Source organism: Ischnura elegans, chromosome 3 (assembly GCF_921293095.1).
Source record: "Ischnura elegans chromosome 3, ioIscEleg1.1, whole genome shotgun sequence".
NCBI classification, from domain to species: domain Eukaryota; kingdom Metazoa; phylum Arthropoda; class Insecta; order Odonata; family Coenagrionidae; genus Ischnura; species Ischnura elegans.
Genome location: NC_060248.1, coordinates 57835583 through 57852755, shown reverse-complemented (window position 1 = coordinate 57852755; position 17173 = coordinate 57835583). Strand labels below are relative to the sequence as shown.

Here is a 17173-nt window from a genome sequence, read left to right as displayed (position 1 = left end):
GATTCAATGATACCTTATTCAGATGGTGATTACAGTGAGTTTCACAGCGCCAAACCGCGTAGTATCGGCCAAATCGAAAGGCGCCAAATTTGAAATTTGAAAGTTTTGAATGCTCGTATCTCTGAAAATTCGTACATCGAATGTGCATAGGAAGAGGATTGACAGTACATCCAATTTACTAATGGTTATGAGTGGGTCACCACGACTTCACAGTAATGAAGGCTGTTATATGATGTAACGCGTAAACTGAATAAAGAACCATAATTGACGCTCTTAGGCACAGTACACGAGAATAACTTTAACGTGGCGCGATTATTAAAACTTAAGTGCATTGAATATCCACCTAAATGCCGTGATTTGTGCGTCTAACTTCGTAATAAAATTCATATTGTAACCGCCGGGACCGGGACTTAGGTTCGTAATTTCGTAAAAACGAAAAATACGTAATAACGTTTCTTTTACTATAGCTTGGATAGGCCTTTTCGACAGGACCAACGATTTGCTTCGTAATAACGAGAACTTCGTAACAACGTTGTTCGTATTAACGAGAGTCTACTGTACTAAGTACTCAACCATTTTTGTCGGCATCTTAAACAACCTGAGAAACAAAGGCTGCAACAGGGATAAATTGACCAGGTGGCAATTACAGATGGCATGGCATCTATGTTGTAGTCATAAGATGTTTGTTTAAATACACTGTTCTAAGTAAAGACGAAGAGCTTGGTCAGAAAATAGATGGCAAGCACTATACATGAAGAAACTCCCACAGGAAAAATAAAAAAAAAACAAGAGTTGACACAGATTTTCAATAGATATTGGCATCATGGAAGATGATTCCAGAGGATTTATTCATCAAAAGCTTTAAGAAAAGTCGCATTTCAAATGACAAGGAATGCATCGAAGACAGTAAGGAGTGGGACAGTGAAAGTAAGGACGAGAGAGAGATATTAGCAGCAGTAATGAAAACTAGACATGAGAAATGCTGTAGTAGTAGTAGTAGTATTTTTGTTTCAATGGTGTGCCGAGATCTAAGGTCATTTTGCAATGCACCATCTCTTATGTTAAAATTTAGAGTACATTACCTCAAAAAAATGGGGAAATCTCAATATTCTTGATTTTCTTAAAATAGAAATGCGTAAAAGAAAAATTTATGCACAGCGAATTGCATACTTAGATTTTGTTATGAGGACCAGTTATTTTCAAAAATGTTTTGTTAAGAGAAATGTTATGATGTCAATAATCATTAGAGATTCAAGATTCTATATCCACGAATTCATAGATCTTTATGTAGAGTTCAGCTTTTCCCATTGTTCCATTGATGTTACGTTGTTGCTAAATCATGCCAGCCTACAATTATTGCAAGAGGCAGGCTATTTTCGTAATTGCAAAATTGCAGAAAGTAGTTCAAAAAACTGAGATGCCATTTGTAGATGCATTACCACTATAGAAAGTGTAATGCTAAGCATTCTGTTTTTGCGAAATCCATACAAATATTTCTTTAAATCAATAATAATTCACAAAATCCGCAGCAAAATTAACATGTTTCATCGCAAAATTTTGCCAAACGCAACACACAGAAGTCACACATCAGCAGTAGATGTTTTGTAGATTTTTAAGATGCCACGAAAAGATCACATAATGACATTAACTTTTTCGAAGCTTATATTTTATTTTTTAAACTGAGACCATAAGTATCCAGTAAACCTCCAGAAAATTCATCTCACACTCTAAGAAGTTGGCACACTGTACTGAAAAAAATGAATTCAAGAACGTTGAACAATTTATGGGATGATAAAGCAATAATATTATATTACCTTCTTATTTTCGAGTACCTATCTATGCAAAAGAAAAAGCCATTTCTATTAATCTATTCCACCATATTACCAAAAAATGGATTATGCTCCATAACTGCAGGGACAAGTATTCACAGGAAATACAGATTTGTGCAGAAATATTTTTCATTTTGAGATCCGACACTAGCCTGAAACTATTTACGTATTACACTTTTGGAAAAGGATAATGGGGAACTTGCATGGGTCATCGATTGCTATAAAAACTATGTGGAACATGTAAAATGGATATATTATCTCGAAAAAATATTTAAAGTTTTTCCAGTCATCAACAAAAGAAATAAATACATTTACTTTAAAAATCGAGCAAAATTTCTCTGAGCCGACCACTGTGCAAAGACACCCAAGCTCTGCTGAGGCCAGGCGTGACATCATAAGTGCCTAAACTGCAGTCGGGAAATAAACTGAGTGCATGCTGTAAAGATGGTTTTGAGGGAGGATGTAGCCACTCATCGTCACTTGATTATGTACCTATATTCTTGAGTAAGTTTGGCTATTGCTATTGTGCCACAATAGGGTAGTTTTCTTCATCAAAGAAAACAAAATGCATTGATTGCGATTCGTTACCCACCATTAGGGCTTTCATAATAACAAATTATTTGGTTTTAGAAATACCAGTTTAAACGAATGGCTATGGCCCATTTTTATCCTCATTTGAAAAGGGCCAGATTGGCGCCCATGCGATGCCACTCCACGTGACGTCACAGGGACCTAGTTTCTATACGAGTAGATAGGAGTTTTACATCGTCTGAGATTACCAATGCATGCATGAGACACAGAGCTCAGGGAAACATCTCTTAATAATCACCCATTAAAATTACCTAAGTTCAGAAAGTTTCCTTCGTTTGATAGGGGAATAATAATCCTTATTTAAGCCAAGCTACTAGCAGGGTACTCAGCTACCTGCTAGCAGCCTGCGTCGTATCAGCGCTCAAGCCTTGCCCCAAGGTCACCTCACACGCAGACAGCTGGAACCAGAACGACGTCACACGGAGTTTTCCCATCAATCCTACTTAGCCATCGCGTTTTCGCGAGCTTCAAAATTTTCACTTTTCATCTGATCGCGAAAAATAGATACGGTCATTCGAAAATTTAAGAGAATGAAATTGGTACTCCAGGAGTAATTATCTTTCAATTTAAGCAATAAAAAAATAATAGGAAACCACCCTATTATTACTTGGGACATTAATAATGACAAAAAGATCTTGAAATACAAGCTTTTCACCTTGTATATTTCAGTTATCATAAAAATGGATGATAACACTGCTACTTGTTCAGATAGCATACCTGCAATTGATGCCACGACCCTCATGGAATTTGTTATGCAAAATTATTGTTATATGTCGGCGGAAAATCGAGACGTAAAAAAAACTTGTAATACTGGAGGATAATGATCGGTTAAAGCATGCATGAATGCATCAATTTTCCCTGTTGGAGGGAGTCTGCATATGCAAAAATGCATCATTGATTGTACGGCTACTGGTGAGGTTGACCTAATGGCTCGTTTTGAGTCTAAGATCTAACTATCTTAAATAGGGTGAGCTTTCTAATGTGTAAGAATTCCTGCCTCTAATATTGACTGCAAGAAAGCAGTCTGAGCACACAGCAATATATCCTGAATAGGAAATTACCACAAACAGAGAATATGGAGACACTGCAACTATATTTTTTCAAATGAAGTCAATTTTACTTATTGGCATAATTGTGGATTTGAAAGAACCAATAATTAATTTTCTTATTTTCATAAATTCTATAGTTGAACTACCTAAATAAGCCTCAATGACCTAATCTTCAATATTAAATAAAGATTTGCATAAATATCACTTAATGTGGGTGTTAAAACATGCATTAAATTATTGCTGAATAAACCTTATTAGCAAAAATTTCATTATAAATGCGATGGTGTTTGGCGTAACATGGTGAAACTCCTTCATGATGCACAAAGGTTAAGAAAAGTCTTAGCTGTTTCACAAAATAAAATATATTTGCGACCGGTTTCGATACAGCGTATCATCATCTGGCATCATCCAGATGATGATACGCTGTATCGAAACCGGTCGCAAATATATTTTATTTTGTGAAACAGCTAAGACTTTTCTTAACCTTTGTGCAAAAATTTCATTTGTTCATCTCTTTTTCGCGATAAAATCCACCAAATAGGGCTAACAGTTTCCCACTGTTCGCCCACACACCCAACCTAAAAGAGGGGTCACTCACTCAGTTACTCATCCCAAAATTTTGTTATATAAATTAGGGTAGATCCTAGCCATGATTACACACAAAATTCACATATTAAGGGTAAGGGAGCGAGTTACTTTCCTTAGCCCACCTCACACATTGAGCATTTTTATTTTGAGGAGTTGAAGATATTACCTGGGATTTGATCCCAGGACCCTCCAATCTGCAAGCCCAACACCCTTACCCAAAGAGCCATCATAATTTCCGTAACACCAGGTGAGGCATTTGGACACCCCTATTAAAATCCTTAACTGTGAGGCGACCCCGGACAAGGAGGGAGTACTCCCTACCTTGAATGTGTGGAATTCGTGACCAGCGACTAAGTCTAATTGTAAGACCCACACCTATCCAAATCATCCAGTGAAAAGAGGGGTGTAAAATAAAACATTCTACTCACATGATATGCTACTATACGTAGGTCACAAGAATTTGCTCCATCGCTGGTGTTTGCATCAATAAAACCCCCAGAAACAATGCTTTGAACATCCTCAGCTGGATAAAGAGTACCACCTTGGTCCATCCTTGAAGCTTGCTCAGCAGGTAATGACCCTGTATCAGCCGGATAAGGAGTACCACCTTGGTCCATCCTTGAAGCTTGCTCACCAGGTAATGACCCTGTATCATTGATAGGATGCACTTCCTCGGCTGCAGTGACCTTATGAGGCGATAACCTCACATCGCCTGCAGGAGCACTGTCGTCGAGAGTTGGGTCAGATGTTTTACTAGGAATATCATCATCCAATAATGAACCATGCTGGCTGGATTCAGGAATTTCTGGTTCATTCTCAGCAACCTTGTCACTGATGGGACTGGGAACATCACTAGATATCCTTGAAACTGGAATTGCATCTTGAGGTGTAAATGAAGATGAATTTTCTTCCTCAATGGTATCAAATGTGACTTCAGGACATTGACTACCCATACCACTTAGCAGCTGATCATAGTCACTAAAAAATAGAGCAGATGTATGCATAACTAAATGAGGGAAATTCCTCCACTAAAATTTGAAGGAAGGAAAAGGAATTAATGGTTGACTAAGTGTAGAAAACTACCCAAAATATTGATTCATAGCAGCAAAAGGGAATATAGCCATTAGGATGGAGATTACCGTATTTCTCCCAATATAATCCCCCTCTGAATATAGTCCCCCCTGATTTTGAGACTTCAGTCTCAGGAAATGATTTAAAAAATGCGTTTGAATACAGCCCCCTTTACTTTTACCACGGAAATTTTTGGAAAAAAAATGGGGGGACTATATTCAGACAAATACGGTAATTTTCTGAAATATCCAAGACAGAGCAACATTGCTTCCATAATATCAATTTTGCGTGATTTCCCAGATTTTCAACACAATACCATTTAAGGCTTCATCAACAGCAATAATTTAGCAGGTAACTCTTTAAAAACTTTCTACGCAATTAATTAATTTTGTACTAAGGCATACTTATTGAAGGAGGATATTTTAATTACCAGTTTTCATACATACCTCTCACCATAAATTGAGATTACATCAGAGTCAGCATCATCACCAACCGAATCCTGATCATCTTCCTCACGCTTCAATGCTTCGTTGATGTCATCATTCAATGCAGACGGCCCCACTTCTTTAACATCACAAATACTTTTGGGCAAAGACAGGGTGATTGACTCTGGGCCCTTTCGAACCTTTTTTAAAGGCGTTGGACCACTATTCACCATAAACTTATCTTTCCCAACTGATCGCCTTCTCCTTTTTTCTTGGACAGTAATCACATCAGAAATATTACAGCATTTTCTGGGAAGGGGAAGCTCATTATCCTTCTCAACTGGGTCTAAATTAGGTCCAGGTATCTTCCAATCATCAGCTTTGGGTATGGGCTGACTAACAGGAGATTTCAATACCTTAATGACCTCAATTGACCTATCAATTTTACCTTCTGATTCATCCCCAACTGCCAAGGATGACGAATCTATTTTTCTATTTGGGAAAAGCTTTGTTCTTAAATTATGCCCACCTGCTTGTTTGCAGGAATCAGATTTAGGGATATTAGTTCTCACTTTCTCACTTTCCTTTGCAACTTGGCCTGATTTAAGCTCACCGATAACCTTACAATCACCTTCAGGTATGGGTAGACTATCAGGTGATCTCACCACCTTAATGACCTCAATTGAACTATCAATGGGAGAACTTTTACTCCCAGACCCATCCTCAACTACCAAGGATGACGATTCTTTCTTCCTTTTCAGAAAACGCTTTCCTCTCAAATCATGCCCTCCTGATGATTTGGAGGGATCAGATTTTGAAATATTAGTTTTCACTGTCTCACTTCCCTTCTCAACTAGGACTGATTTAGGCTCAGGCGTAACCTCACCATCGCCTTCAGGTATGGGTGTACTATCAGGTGATTTCAACACCTTAATGACCTCAACTGAACTATCAATGGGAGAACTTTTACTCCCTGACCCATCCTCAACTACCAAGGATGACGATTCTTTCTTCCTTTTCAGCAAACGCTTTCCTCTCAAATCATGCCCTCCTGATGGTTTGGAGGGATCAGATTTTGAAATATTAGTTTTCACTGTCTCACTTCCCTTCTCAACTAGGACTGATTTAAGCTCAGGCGTAACCTCACCATCGCCTTCAGGTATGGGTGTACTATGAGGTGATTTCACCACCTTAATAACCTCAATTGAATTATCAATGGGACAACTTTTACTTCCTGACCCATCCTCAACTACCAAGGATGATGGTTCTTTTTTTATTTTCAGGAAACGCTTTGTTCTCAAAGTATGCCCTTCTGATGTTTTAGAGGGATCACATTTAGGGTTATTAGTTCTTGCTATCTCGTTTTCCTTCTCAACTAGTGATGAATAAAGCTCTGGTGTGTTCACACCAACATCTTCAGGTACGGGCTGATTCACTGGTGATTTCACTTCCTTGATGACCTCAATCATGTTATCGTTCGAACAACTATCAAAAACTTTATTCATCCTTGATCTTTGAATTTTCTTTGGTGCTTTACCAGATTTGGTGGACCACACTACACTTACATCCCCATCCGATGACATGTCACTGACACCATTTTCCAAACACTTGTAAGAGCTATCAATTCTTACACAAGCATCTTCCTTTCCTGAAACTTTAAATGGGACACTTGGGAATGAACTGTCTTTCCCACTACCTACACCTACTGCTGAATCATTTTTCCCATGCTCTTCCAATACACACACATCGCTAACTGACACAGCATTGATGTCTTCTCTAACTCGATCTGAATTTGTGACAGAACATTTCAACCTTCTGTGGTCCTGTGTTCTATCGACAGTATTTGAACTTCGTATCTTGGATAATGAAATAGTTTTCTGGGGAGGTTTTTTCAGACTAATGTCACCTGAGTCCGTTTCACCATGCTGAAAGTCACTCTGGGCCGAATTACACTCAACAATTTCTGGGACCAAACCAGACGTTTTTGTCCCATGCTTTTGCTTGTTCACCTTATTCAGGGACCCCTTTCTCACCAGATCTAAGCCCTGCAAAAAACTAGACAGTGTGCTACCACTTGTTTCTGGGGAACTTCTTTCTCTTTCACTGCCAGGAAGTTTGTCTCTACTTTCTGAGCCACTTTCAATTTCCAAGAGTGGAGACTTCGTTTTTCTCTTCAGGATAAATTTTGAGCTCAAATTATGCCCATCGGATGGTTGGGAGGGGTGCGATTTTGGGATATTATTTTTCAAACAGCTCTCAGAATCATCGAGTAAAACTTGTGGTGCCAGACTAGTTGAGCCCACACATGGCTCATTTGCTCTTTTCAGTTGACTTAACATCAGCATCATTAACTTGGGGAGGTTTTCTCCACCAAAGAGCCCTGAATTTCCTAATGCTTCTGCTGATAACATCTCTGCAACAGGTTCTGTTTGAGTTTCCCGATTGGTCATGACAATGTTTTCCTGTACCCCAACACTAACCTGAGACGACTTTTCCTTGACTAGGACATCATTTCCAGTGGTGCCGAATGAAGTTTGAGTAGACTTCGAAGCTATTGAAACACCTTTTTCCCTAATTTTTAGCAAATTTTGCAATCCATCAGCACAGTTAATGTCATTATTATTTCTCAAGCATTTCTCTTGGTATAAATCCTGACTTAATACAGCATCAGCAGATGTTGTAGAGACTGAACTGCAAGGTTCATCATTTCTTAAATTAGCTGATGCCAAACGACCTTTCCGTGTCCTCATTTCTGAGCTAACAACTGCATTCGACGAAAAATTCACAATTTTATCCGAGTCACTGTCACTCTTGATTCTATATCTCAGCCTGTTCCCTGGTATTATGCCCAAATTCTCACATTCTTCATTATCTGAAGAAGGGCCCGACCTAATACTCATTCCTGATGTTCCTACCACATTTGATGTATCACACTGAGACAGAGAATCGACTCCCGATATTGAGGCATGTATACCAGCTATGGAGGAAGTAGATGTTCCAGAATGCATCAAATTAACAAGCATGAACTCAGAACTGCTTACTTCTGGACTGCTACTTTTAACCCGGCAATTTCGCCAAAGAGTTGCTTTACTTTTTAGGCGCACGGGTGATGCTTTCTGTTTTTCCCTCTCGGCCCCAACAACTGATCTGTTAGTGATAGCTTGGGCCTTCTCGGTATCAACAGTTTTGGTAAAACCTTCATTTTGAGGCAAAGTTTCATCAGAAGTATCACTCCCAAGTCGCACCACGCGGCTTAACGCTTTCCTTCTCTTCGCAGGAGTGCAAACAGACTTCCTTCGTCCACCCACAGCTCCCCGCACATATTCCTCATCTACCGATAGTATGTCTGAGTCTAAACTACTCGATCCTTCAGTAGCAACAAGATGACAATCATCAGTCGGAAGCACTGATTTACCAGCAGCAATCGGGACAGGACTGTCGGTTTCATCAGAAAACGTAACTATGCCTGTATCAATTACATCAGCACTAGATAGCTCAGAACTACTTACTTCTGGAGTGCTACTTTTAATGCGTCGGGTTCGTTTCATGGTAGTTGTAATGGACGTAAGAAAAATATTTGCTTCATCTGAAGTGTCACTTAACCTTCGTGATTGTTTCACCAAGGATTTCCTAGCTTTTCCTTTCGATGAGGCAGTCATTTTTTGGCTATTAAGAATTTCCTTGGAATTTTTTTCTTTGCCAGAGAGTCTACCTTTAGTCTCATAATCATTACTCTCAACATCATCATTTTCCACACTTTCCTGAGAATCCATATTTTCGACTGACGATTCACTTTTCACAGAGCTGACCCGTTTTCCCCTTTTTTTCGCGCTCGGCTTTGCACTAACTGACCTGGTGCTACCTCCGGCATCGTCCGTATTTTTAGAGAGTTTCCCAGATCCGCGAACTCGAAGAACCCTATCAGATGAATTAAAAGGCAACTCAGTCCTTGTAATCAGAACTCTCAGTTCACGTTGTATACGCGAATCGCGCTTGCCGCTTGACACTGAAGCATGGCAAGATAAGGACACAGAGCTAATGCCTTTCAAATCACTGTCTTCCTTTCTGTCCTCAAGTTTGCAAGATTTTTCACTCATTTCAACAAAAGCACCACTTTCATCGCCAATCGATGATTTTCCACCAACATCGTCATTCACATCGGGAGTAACGACCTGAGAAGTCTTACTAGAATTTGGGTTTGATTTGCCACACTCACGAATCTTATTAGAATGAGTTACTAATAAGGAATTCTTCTCGGAAGAACCTAATAGTGGTGTGGAACCAACAATTAAGCACTGTGACGCATTAACGTTCTCATAGCCTTCAACCGACAGCTTGCACTCATCTGAATTTCTTTCAACACTTTCATCATTGCTGTCTATCAGATTTGCATGCACCGCGGGATTCGAGGGCCCACTGACTATCGACAATCGGCACTTTCGCACGGGTCTTCGTCCACTCTCACGATGATCAATCGCGACATCGTCACTGGCAGAGGGAGAATCTTCGTCAAGCGGCGAGGGATAATTTCTTTCAACTTCCCTTTCCACCGCTGACGAATCTTCTGTCAGAATGCGATGCAAATCCTCTTTGGGAAACACACCGCCACTCCTCTTAAGCTTCCTTTTGCCGCAGCCATTTGATTTACCTTTTCCTTTCCTTCGCCGAAAAACCATTCTTGACCAATTACTTTGACACCGCTTACATTGCTGCACAGATTTGACGTCGGATGGGCTTTAAACCTTCCCAGGCTGCAAGGAAAAAGGAATATTTCAGTACCTCATTTGATATTTGCCACCTATCACCTAAATCTTATGAGGAGGCATCAAGAACAATGGAAATATGCAGCAAGATTACTTTCAGACACATTTACTTCGATTGAAAAGATGAAAGCCATCGAAAATTGTAGATCTATCACGAGATGATTAAAATAATGCATTGCATCTAGAAGAATACCCACAATAATGTAAATGGATACTTACAATCAATGTTCGAATGAAATAGATCATTTCACGAGGTATTTGGGTGAACGGCACTGGGTAAAACTACTTGGAGTCACGAACACACTCACTAACCCCACACGTAATAAAATATTATAAATAAATACACCTTCCCAACATTCTAACTAAAAAATTGTGTCAACTTGTCTGTCACCTCATTCCATGCTCATTGCCCTCTGAAAATACGTCATTGTAATGAAGACAACAACAATATCTTCAATTTTAGCCAAAGTATTTCAACACAGAAGGACCTCCCTGCCCACAACAAAATGCTTTGTCTACAAGAAAACCACAGGAATGTCGACAGCAATGACTAAATAGTTAAATAATACAGTTTCCAGAAAAAGCTGAACTGAAATCACCACATGATTCAAAAACGGAAACAATAACACACATAAGCATGAAAATTTTCAAGTAAAATCAGAAATAAAAACTCCAAATGTCACTGAAATAATATATCATAATATTGTGCTTGAACGCAGCATGGCAGCTCACATGGCAGTCCAAACAAACAGCACGGCTCGAGATCAATAAGTGCACGCAGAGAGTAATACTAACACAAAATAGAAAACCCACTAAAAATAATAAGTACGCGGAGGACTTTACACCGAGAGACACCAAATAACAAACCTTAAATGCTGAAATTCAGCGGAAACTCTCATGCATCAATCGTTTACATTCCCACTTGTTAGCAACCACACCAATAAGAATTCGCAGTTCCTATTCGCACTTCTTTTTAGGCGCCACCGTCCATCGCGAAAAACATCAACGAAGCGTATACAAAACCATTCAAGAAAGCCCGCGAAAGCGGGGATGAAACGAAAAATGATTCCATATCCTTGTGGTTCGCAGGCGGAGATTAAAGATTACGGTATTTTAGATTTGTATGGTATAATTCATGATTTCTCCTCATCAATATCATTATTATTTATTTTATATTTTCCCAATAACCCAAGGAAATCAAAACACCATACATTATCAATTACATACATTAATTATTTCAAAACTTAATCACAATACAATATTTTTACAAAATAATCACCAAGAAAGCATTACAAATATATAAACGCACACCTGTTTCAAATTAACCACTGGAATAATTCACGCACATTATCTATATAAACCGTCTTCACGAAATCCTCTGGCCAACATCCCTCCTCATAGATCCTGCGAACTAGCTCGAAAAACCTTTTCTTACTATCCTTCCATAGATTCTTCAGAAGCTCACACGGGATATTGTCCACGCCTACTGCTTTCCTAGCCTTCATATCACGAAGTGCTTTCTCTATTTCCGAATCTAATATCCCCGGCCCAAGATTATCCTCCTCCACTGCACTTCACTAGAGTCAATCTCTCCGGCCTGTTTCTTATGTCATACAGATCCTCCTATATTCCTTCCATCTACTCTGTACCTCTTCTCGCTCGTTTAGCATCCTCCCATTTTTAGCCTTAATTTTAGACATAACTTGTCCTCTTTTGCCGCCCGATAGCGACTTAACTTTGGCATACAACACACCTACTTCTCCATCCTTCTGGAACTTTTCCATTTCCTCACACTGTCTTTTCCACCAAGCCTCCCTTGCCCTCTTAGTTTCACGTTGTAATCGATTATTTAGTTCCTTGACAATGGCACAAGTTGCCGAAACCATGGTCGGTGAAAATAAAATAGTGTGGAAACAGACAAGTTGTTTTAATAAGCTGAATATTTAGTTCCCTATACATTATTTTGCCCTGCTCTTTTCCCCGTGTATTTCTCAGCTTCTTTTCTGAACTCTCATGAAAATAGCATTGAGCCTGTTAAATTAATAGATGAAGGTGTTACTTCATGGAATTTCCATACATGGTCAGCACAGAGTGAGCTCTTAAAATTTGACTATTGTAAGATTCATCGATGGGCTACTCATGAATAATTTGACCTCAAAATCTTACACAACAACAAATTTAGTCTCATTACAGCCATTAAAGACTCCAATCGTGGCACCATAGTTACAGTATTTCTCCGAATATAGTCCCCACCCTAATTTTGAGGCTTCAGTTTCGGGAAAAGTTAAAGGAATGCATTAGAATATAGTCCCCCCCTTTACTGAAGCCACAGGCATTTTTGAAAAAAAGGGGGGACTACATTCAGACATATACGGTATTTCTCCCCAGAGAAGCTTATAAGCCTAAGATTAGGCAGCAATGGAAAAACCCTCAACAGAGTTACGCAGATCCCAGTTTATTTGATATTTACGTTTACCGTAGACGTAGGCTCACCCAAAAGGTACCATGTTGGGAGGTATTTTGCAAAAAAATATTGTTGAAGAGCGCTCCATTATGAAATTGTAAACGTAAGTATAAACTTATATTTTTAAGTAGTAGGTACAGGTTACGTTCTGAAAGTAATGCAATTATTTTTTTAAAGAAACTTATTAAATACATTTGCACAAATGCTAAAAATTCTTCAAACTACTTCCCTTGAGATTCTACATATTTCTTCTAGCAAATCTGCCATAACCGGTACATGCCTAGGTAGGCTTCTTCAGGGATCTCTCACAAGGTCCTCTTCACGACTTATTGTCTCTCCTCTAAAGAAGAAAATTGGGTTCACTTCAGTGTTTCCTTAATCTTAGGTAAAAGAAAAAAGTCTGCTGGAGTGACTTCTGGACGATAGGGGTGTGGGGCAGCATTTGAACCTCGTGTTTTGCCAGGAATTTGCGGACTTGTCGAGTGCTATGGCGAGGCGCTTTGTCAAGATGGAGTGGCCAGTTAGTGGAGATGTCTTTCCTTGTCCTGATGACCCTTTTTCGGAGTCATTCCAGCATTTACATGTATAGTCAGCATTGATAATCTTTCCGTAAGAAATAAATGCCTCATGGACCATTCCTTTGCTGTCTAAAAAGTCCATGAGCACTGATTTAACTTTTGATTTGCTCATTCTCGTCATTTTGGGGATTCACCTCTTCCCGGCCCTTGTTAAAGGCCTTAAACCACCTCAAAACTATGATTAGGACAGAGCATAGTCACTGTAAGCCTCATAAATCACTTTGTTCGTCTACTCAAGAGATTTTTCAGTTTAGCACAAAACTTTTAACTTTGTTTGATTGTCGATTTCATTTTTTTCCTGACACGGTTGGTGCACAGAGGTTTACAATAACTGACTTCCTCCTGCTTCCACAGCTTGGAGAGCACCGAAACTGGTTTCGCTATAAAGCTCAGTGCTGGCCCCACTGACTCTAAATAGTTTGATCTCATTCCAACCAATAGGAGGGGTGCAGGAAATTCAATTGCATCACTTTTGGAACACACCCTGTGTGTATACTTTCATTGTAAACCTATGCAGCATAATTTGAATACCTTAAAAAACTTCATTGCACCATGTAACATACGTCTCAGTGAAGGGAATAGCCATACAGAACTGCAATGAAAAGTCATTTAATAAAGGAAATATCAAAAAACAGATGTTAGATGAAGAAACACTTGGGGCAAACACTTACTAGTGGGACCACAACCTGTGGTTTATGGCCATTTTAGCAATGAAAAAATGTACACTAGAAAATAATGCAACTGGCTGTTCAGACCCAAGTTCTGCAATCAAAATTCTGGATTTTTATTTTTCATTAATAACCAGTTTTGCTGCCAGAAATTAAGCACATAGCTATAGAATGTCATCACTGAGACATCACTCAAACCCGTCCAATGTGTATTATTAAAGATATGTGGCTGTACACTAGTCAAGATGATGACCAGCTACAATAAACATGCTTTGTGATGGGTACAAAGTGAGAGAGTAAGCACAAACGTGCTACTCCGCAAAAAGAATAAAGCAACTTGCAAGCCACAATTAAGGAGTGGCAACTCCCCCTTCGAGCACGACTTGCTCTTCATGCATCACACCTCTGTGCTTCTCTCCTTGAGCAATGCTATTACTTGGTATTGTAGGCAGCTTGGTACCTCGAAAACACATTTTTCCAAAGCTTGCCCGATCATCCCCAAGAAGCAAAATAAACTTTCCGCAAATAGAGCTACATCTCTCAAATTTTGCTCCAAAAATATAAGTTGTAAGAAAGATCAAAATGTGATCAATAAATTGAAAAACTAGTTAAGTATTCCATGTCATTAGCATGCTCAGAGCTCTTTCCTCTACTTTACTTTCCCACTCCCAAGTCTCCTCCATGGATTTACGAGGGGGGACCCAAAAATAACCAGACACAATTTTAAAAAAATTCAAAATTTAATATTTTTCGCAACAAATGCTAGTCACCTTCTAAGTACTCTCAATTTAAACTGATACATTGGTTCAAACGTCTTTTTCCACTGAGAGAAACACCTCTGATACTCATTGTTTCCGATGCCTTGCAGGCAGGGGCATAGCCAGGGGGGGTCCCGATCCCCCACAAAATATAAAAATACAATTATTTTCCTTCATAAAAGAAAACAAAACATTGAAAATTCATGAATTTACCAAATATTTCTTTAACAAATGAAGGTTTTCCAATTATGAAAAGTGTTAAAATTAGTTAAAGGCAGGGTCTTATGTACAAATTTAATTGGAATCTTCAAGTACAAATTGAGGTCAGAGGACCTCTTTAAACACAACATTGGAAGTAATTACACTATCCTCTGTTAATACTTGTATGTTGAAAGCACGTTATATTGCAAAAAATATAATGTTGAAAGCGCATTATATTGCAAAAAATATAATATGTATCTGAAACTAAATTGGTATCAATTAAATATCCTGAAATAAAGGTTTGCTCTGCACCATGGAGCAAGTACGTGATGTCAAGATGGCGGATCGCCTCATCCCCTAAGAGAAATATCAAGGAATGATGATGTTCTTCTCGAAGCCACTACGTAAATCTCCTGTTGAGTACATATCGCAGATAGTTATATACAGTTGAGTTAGGACCTTTTCTCCTGCATTTTTTATGAACTCTGCTGGAATGCCATCTATTCCTGAGGCCTTATTATTTTGCAGGTCTCTTACTGCAGCGTCAAATTCCGATCTTAAGATGCTTGCTCCAATGTTATCCTTTTCAACTTCACTTTCCTCTTCGAGAACTTTTGAGCTAAGTTTGCTCCCGTTGTATAATTCCTCCAGGTAATCCTTCCATCTCTCGGCTTTGTCTTCGTTTTCAATTAGAATGTTTCCATTCCTGTCCCTTATGCTATTATATTTTGTGTTTCGTTCCTTGAAATGGTTCCTCACTATTCTATAGGCCGCATCCACTTTCCCTTTTAAGAGGTTATTTTGTACGTCCTCACATATGTTCCTCATCCACGCTTATCTGGCTTTCCTCGCTTGGCGGCAAATATCGTTCCTTATTCTCTTGTAGCAAGCCTGTCCTTCCTCAGTATTCGTATTCTTATACTTTATCCTTTCTTCAATGAGGTCTAGGATTTCATCCGTGATCCATGGCTTTTTCTTAACACATTTTCTTATCCCTAGAACTTCTCTAGCGGCCTCCTGAAACCCACTTTTTATGGTAGTCCAGTTATTCTCAACTGAGTTTTCAGCTTCTTTTCCACCATTGGGTAAAATTACTGCACTACATATTTTAAGCATTTGAAAAGCCAAAAATAAACTTCTACAATGTTGATGGAACATTTAATACCTAATTTATGTTCCAAAAATAACCTAAATTTACAGAATTCAGCGGGCAAAAACTGAAGGCCCCAAAAAGATACAGTGAGTCCTCGTTTAACGTCACTTACCGTTCCTGAAAAATGCGACGATAAACGAAATGACGTTAATCGAAGCATAATATCCCATAAGAAACAATGTAAAAAGTGAATATCGGCTCCTAGACCTCACAATTCCTATGCGAAAAAAATGTAAGCGTATCATGTGTGGGTCATTTTTTACGGTGGGAATGCCAAACTATCGCATAAATACGAGTTCCTGTCTTCATCGACGACAATAGCAGCAGTGACGTAAATCCTTCTCCATTTTTGTATCTTCCAGCATTTGCTTTTCGGCTTCGCTATGGTGGTCGCCCGGGTGAGCGTCGCCTGGGCATCATCATCGCTGAAACATCGTCACAGTTACAGGAACCAAAATTATTGTGAACTCGGCAAAAAAAGTGACGACAAAAACTCCGAGTTCTACACGGAAAAATGCCTTGAAATCACTTTTAAGGTTCCTGAAAACCATTATGTCAAGTAAAACCTTGCGCACCTACGTAAGAATTCATTTTGCAGAAATTTTTGCTAAAACCGTAATCGCAATTAAGAATAAACACACCATTTTACACTTTGCTTAGACTGACTGTATTACCGCCCACAAAACGAACAAGCTACAATGCCCGCGGCTTCGCCTTTTTTTTGCGTGAAATTTAAAAGACTAGACATTATCGCGAAGCGAAGGTGCGATAAAAGAATGACGGTCTCAAAATTTTCGTGACGTTATCGCGAAATGATGTTAGACGGGGTGACGTAGAACGAGGACTCACTGTATAACCTTGATAATTTTAATTTTTCCCCTCAACAAAGACAATCCACAATATATTTATGTATTTTACGACTAAGCAATAAGTTTAATTTTTAACAATATGAAACTGAATAGGACTGAAGGGCATCTTAGGAATTACTGCATTCAAATTCATCAAAGGAAATTTGTAAAAAAGAAATGTCTGGGG

General features: G+C 38.9%; 1 protein-coding gene across 2 annotated transcripts in view; it reads right to left on the bottom strand.

Annotated features, from left to right (window-relative positions):
* LOC124155852 overlaps positions 1-11268 on the bottom strand; it is a 49345-nt gene extending 38077 nt beyond the window's left edge. Inside the window, exons 1-3 of one of the 2 annotated variants that reach the window (XM_046530002.1) lie at positions 11184-11268; positions 5575-10304; positions 4486-5035 (exon numbers count right to left, since the gene is read on the bottom strand). In XM_046530002.1, coding sequence (XP_046385958.1) covers positions 4486-5035; positions 5575-10229 — 5205 coding nt within the window. In that variant the 5' untranslated portion in view covers positions 10230-10304; positions 11184-11268. Of the gene's footprint in view, positions 1-4485; positions 5036-5574; positions 10305-10535; positions 10631-11183 lie in introns of those variants that run through there. The other variant, XM_046530003.1, reaches the window with a different exon arrangement.
* Positions 11269-17173: the final 5905 nt, after the last annotated feature.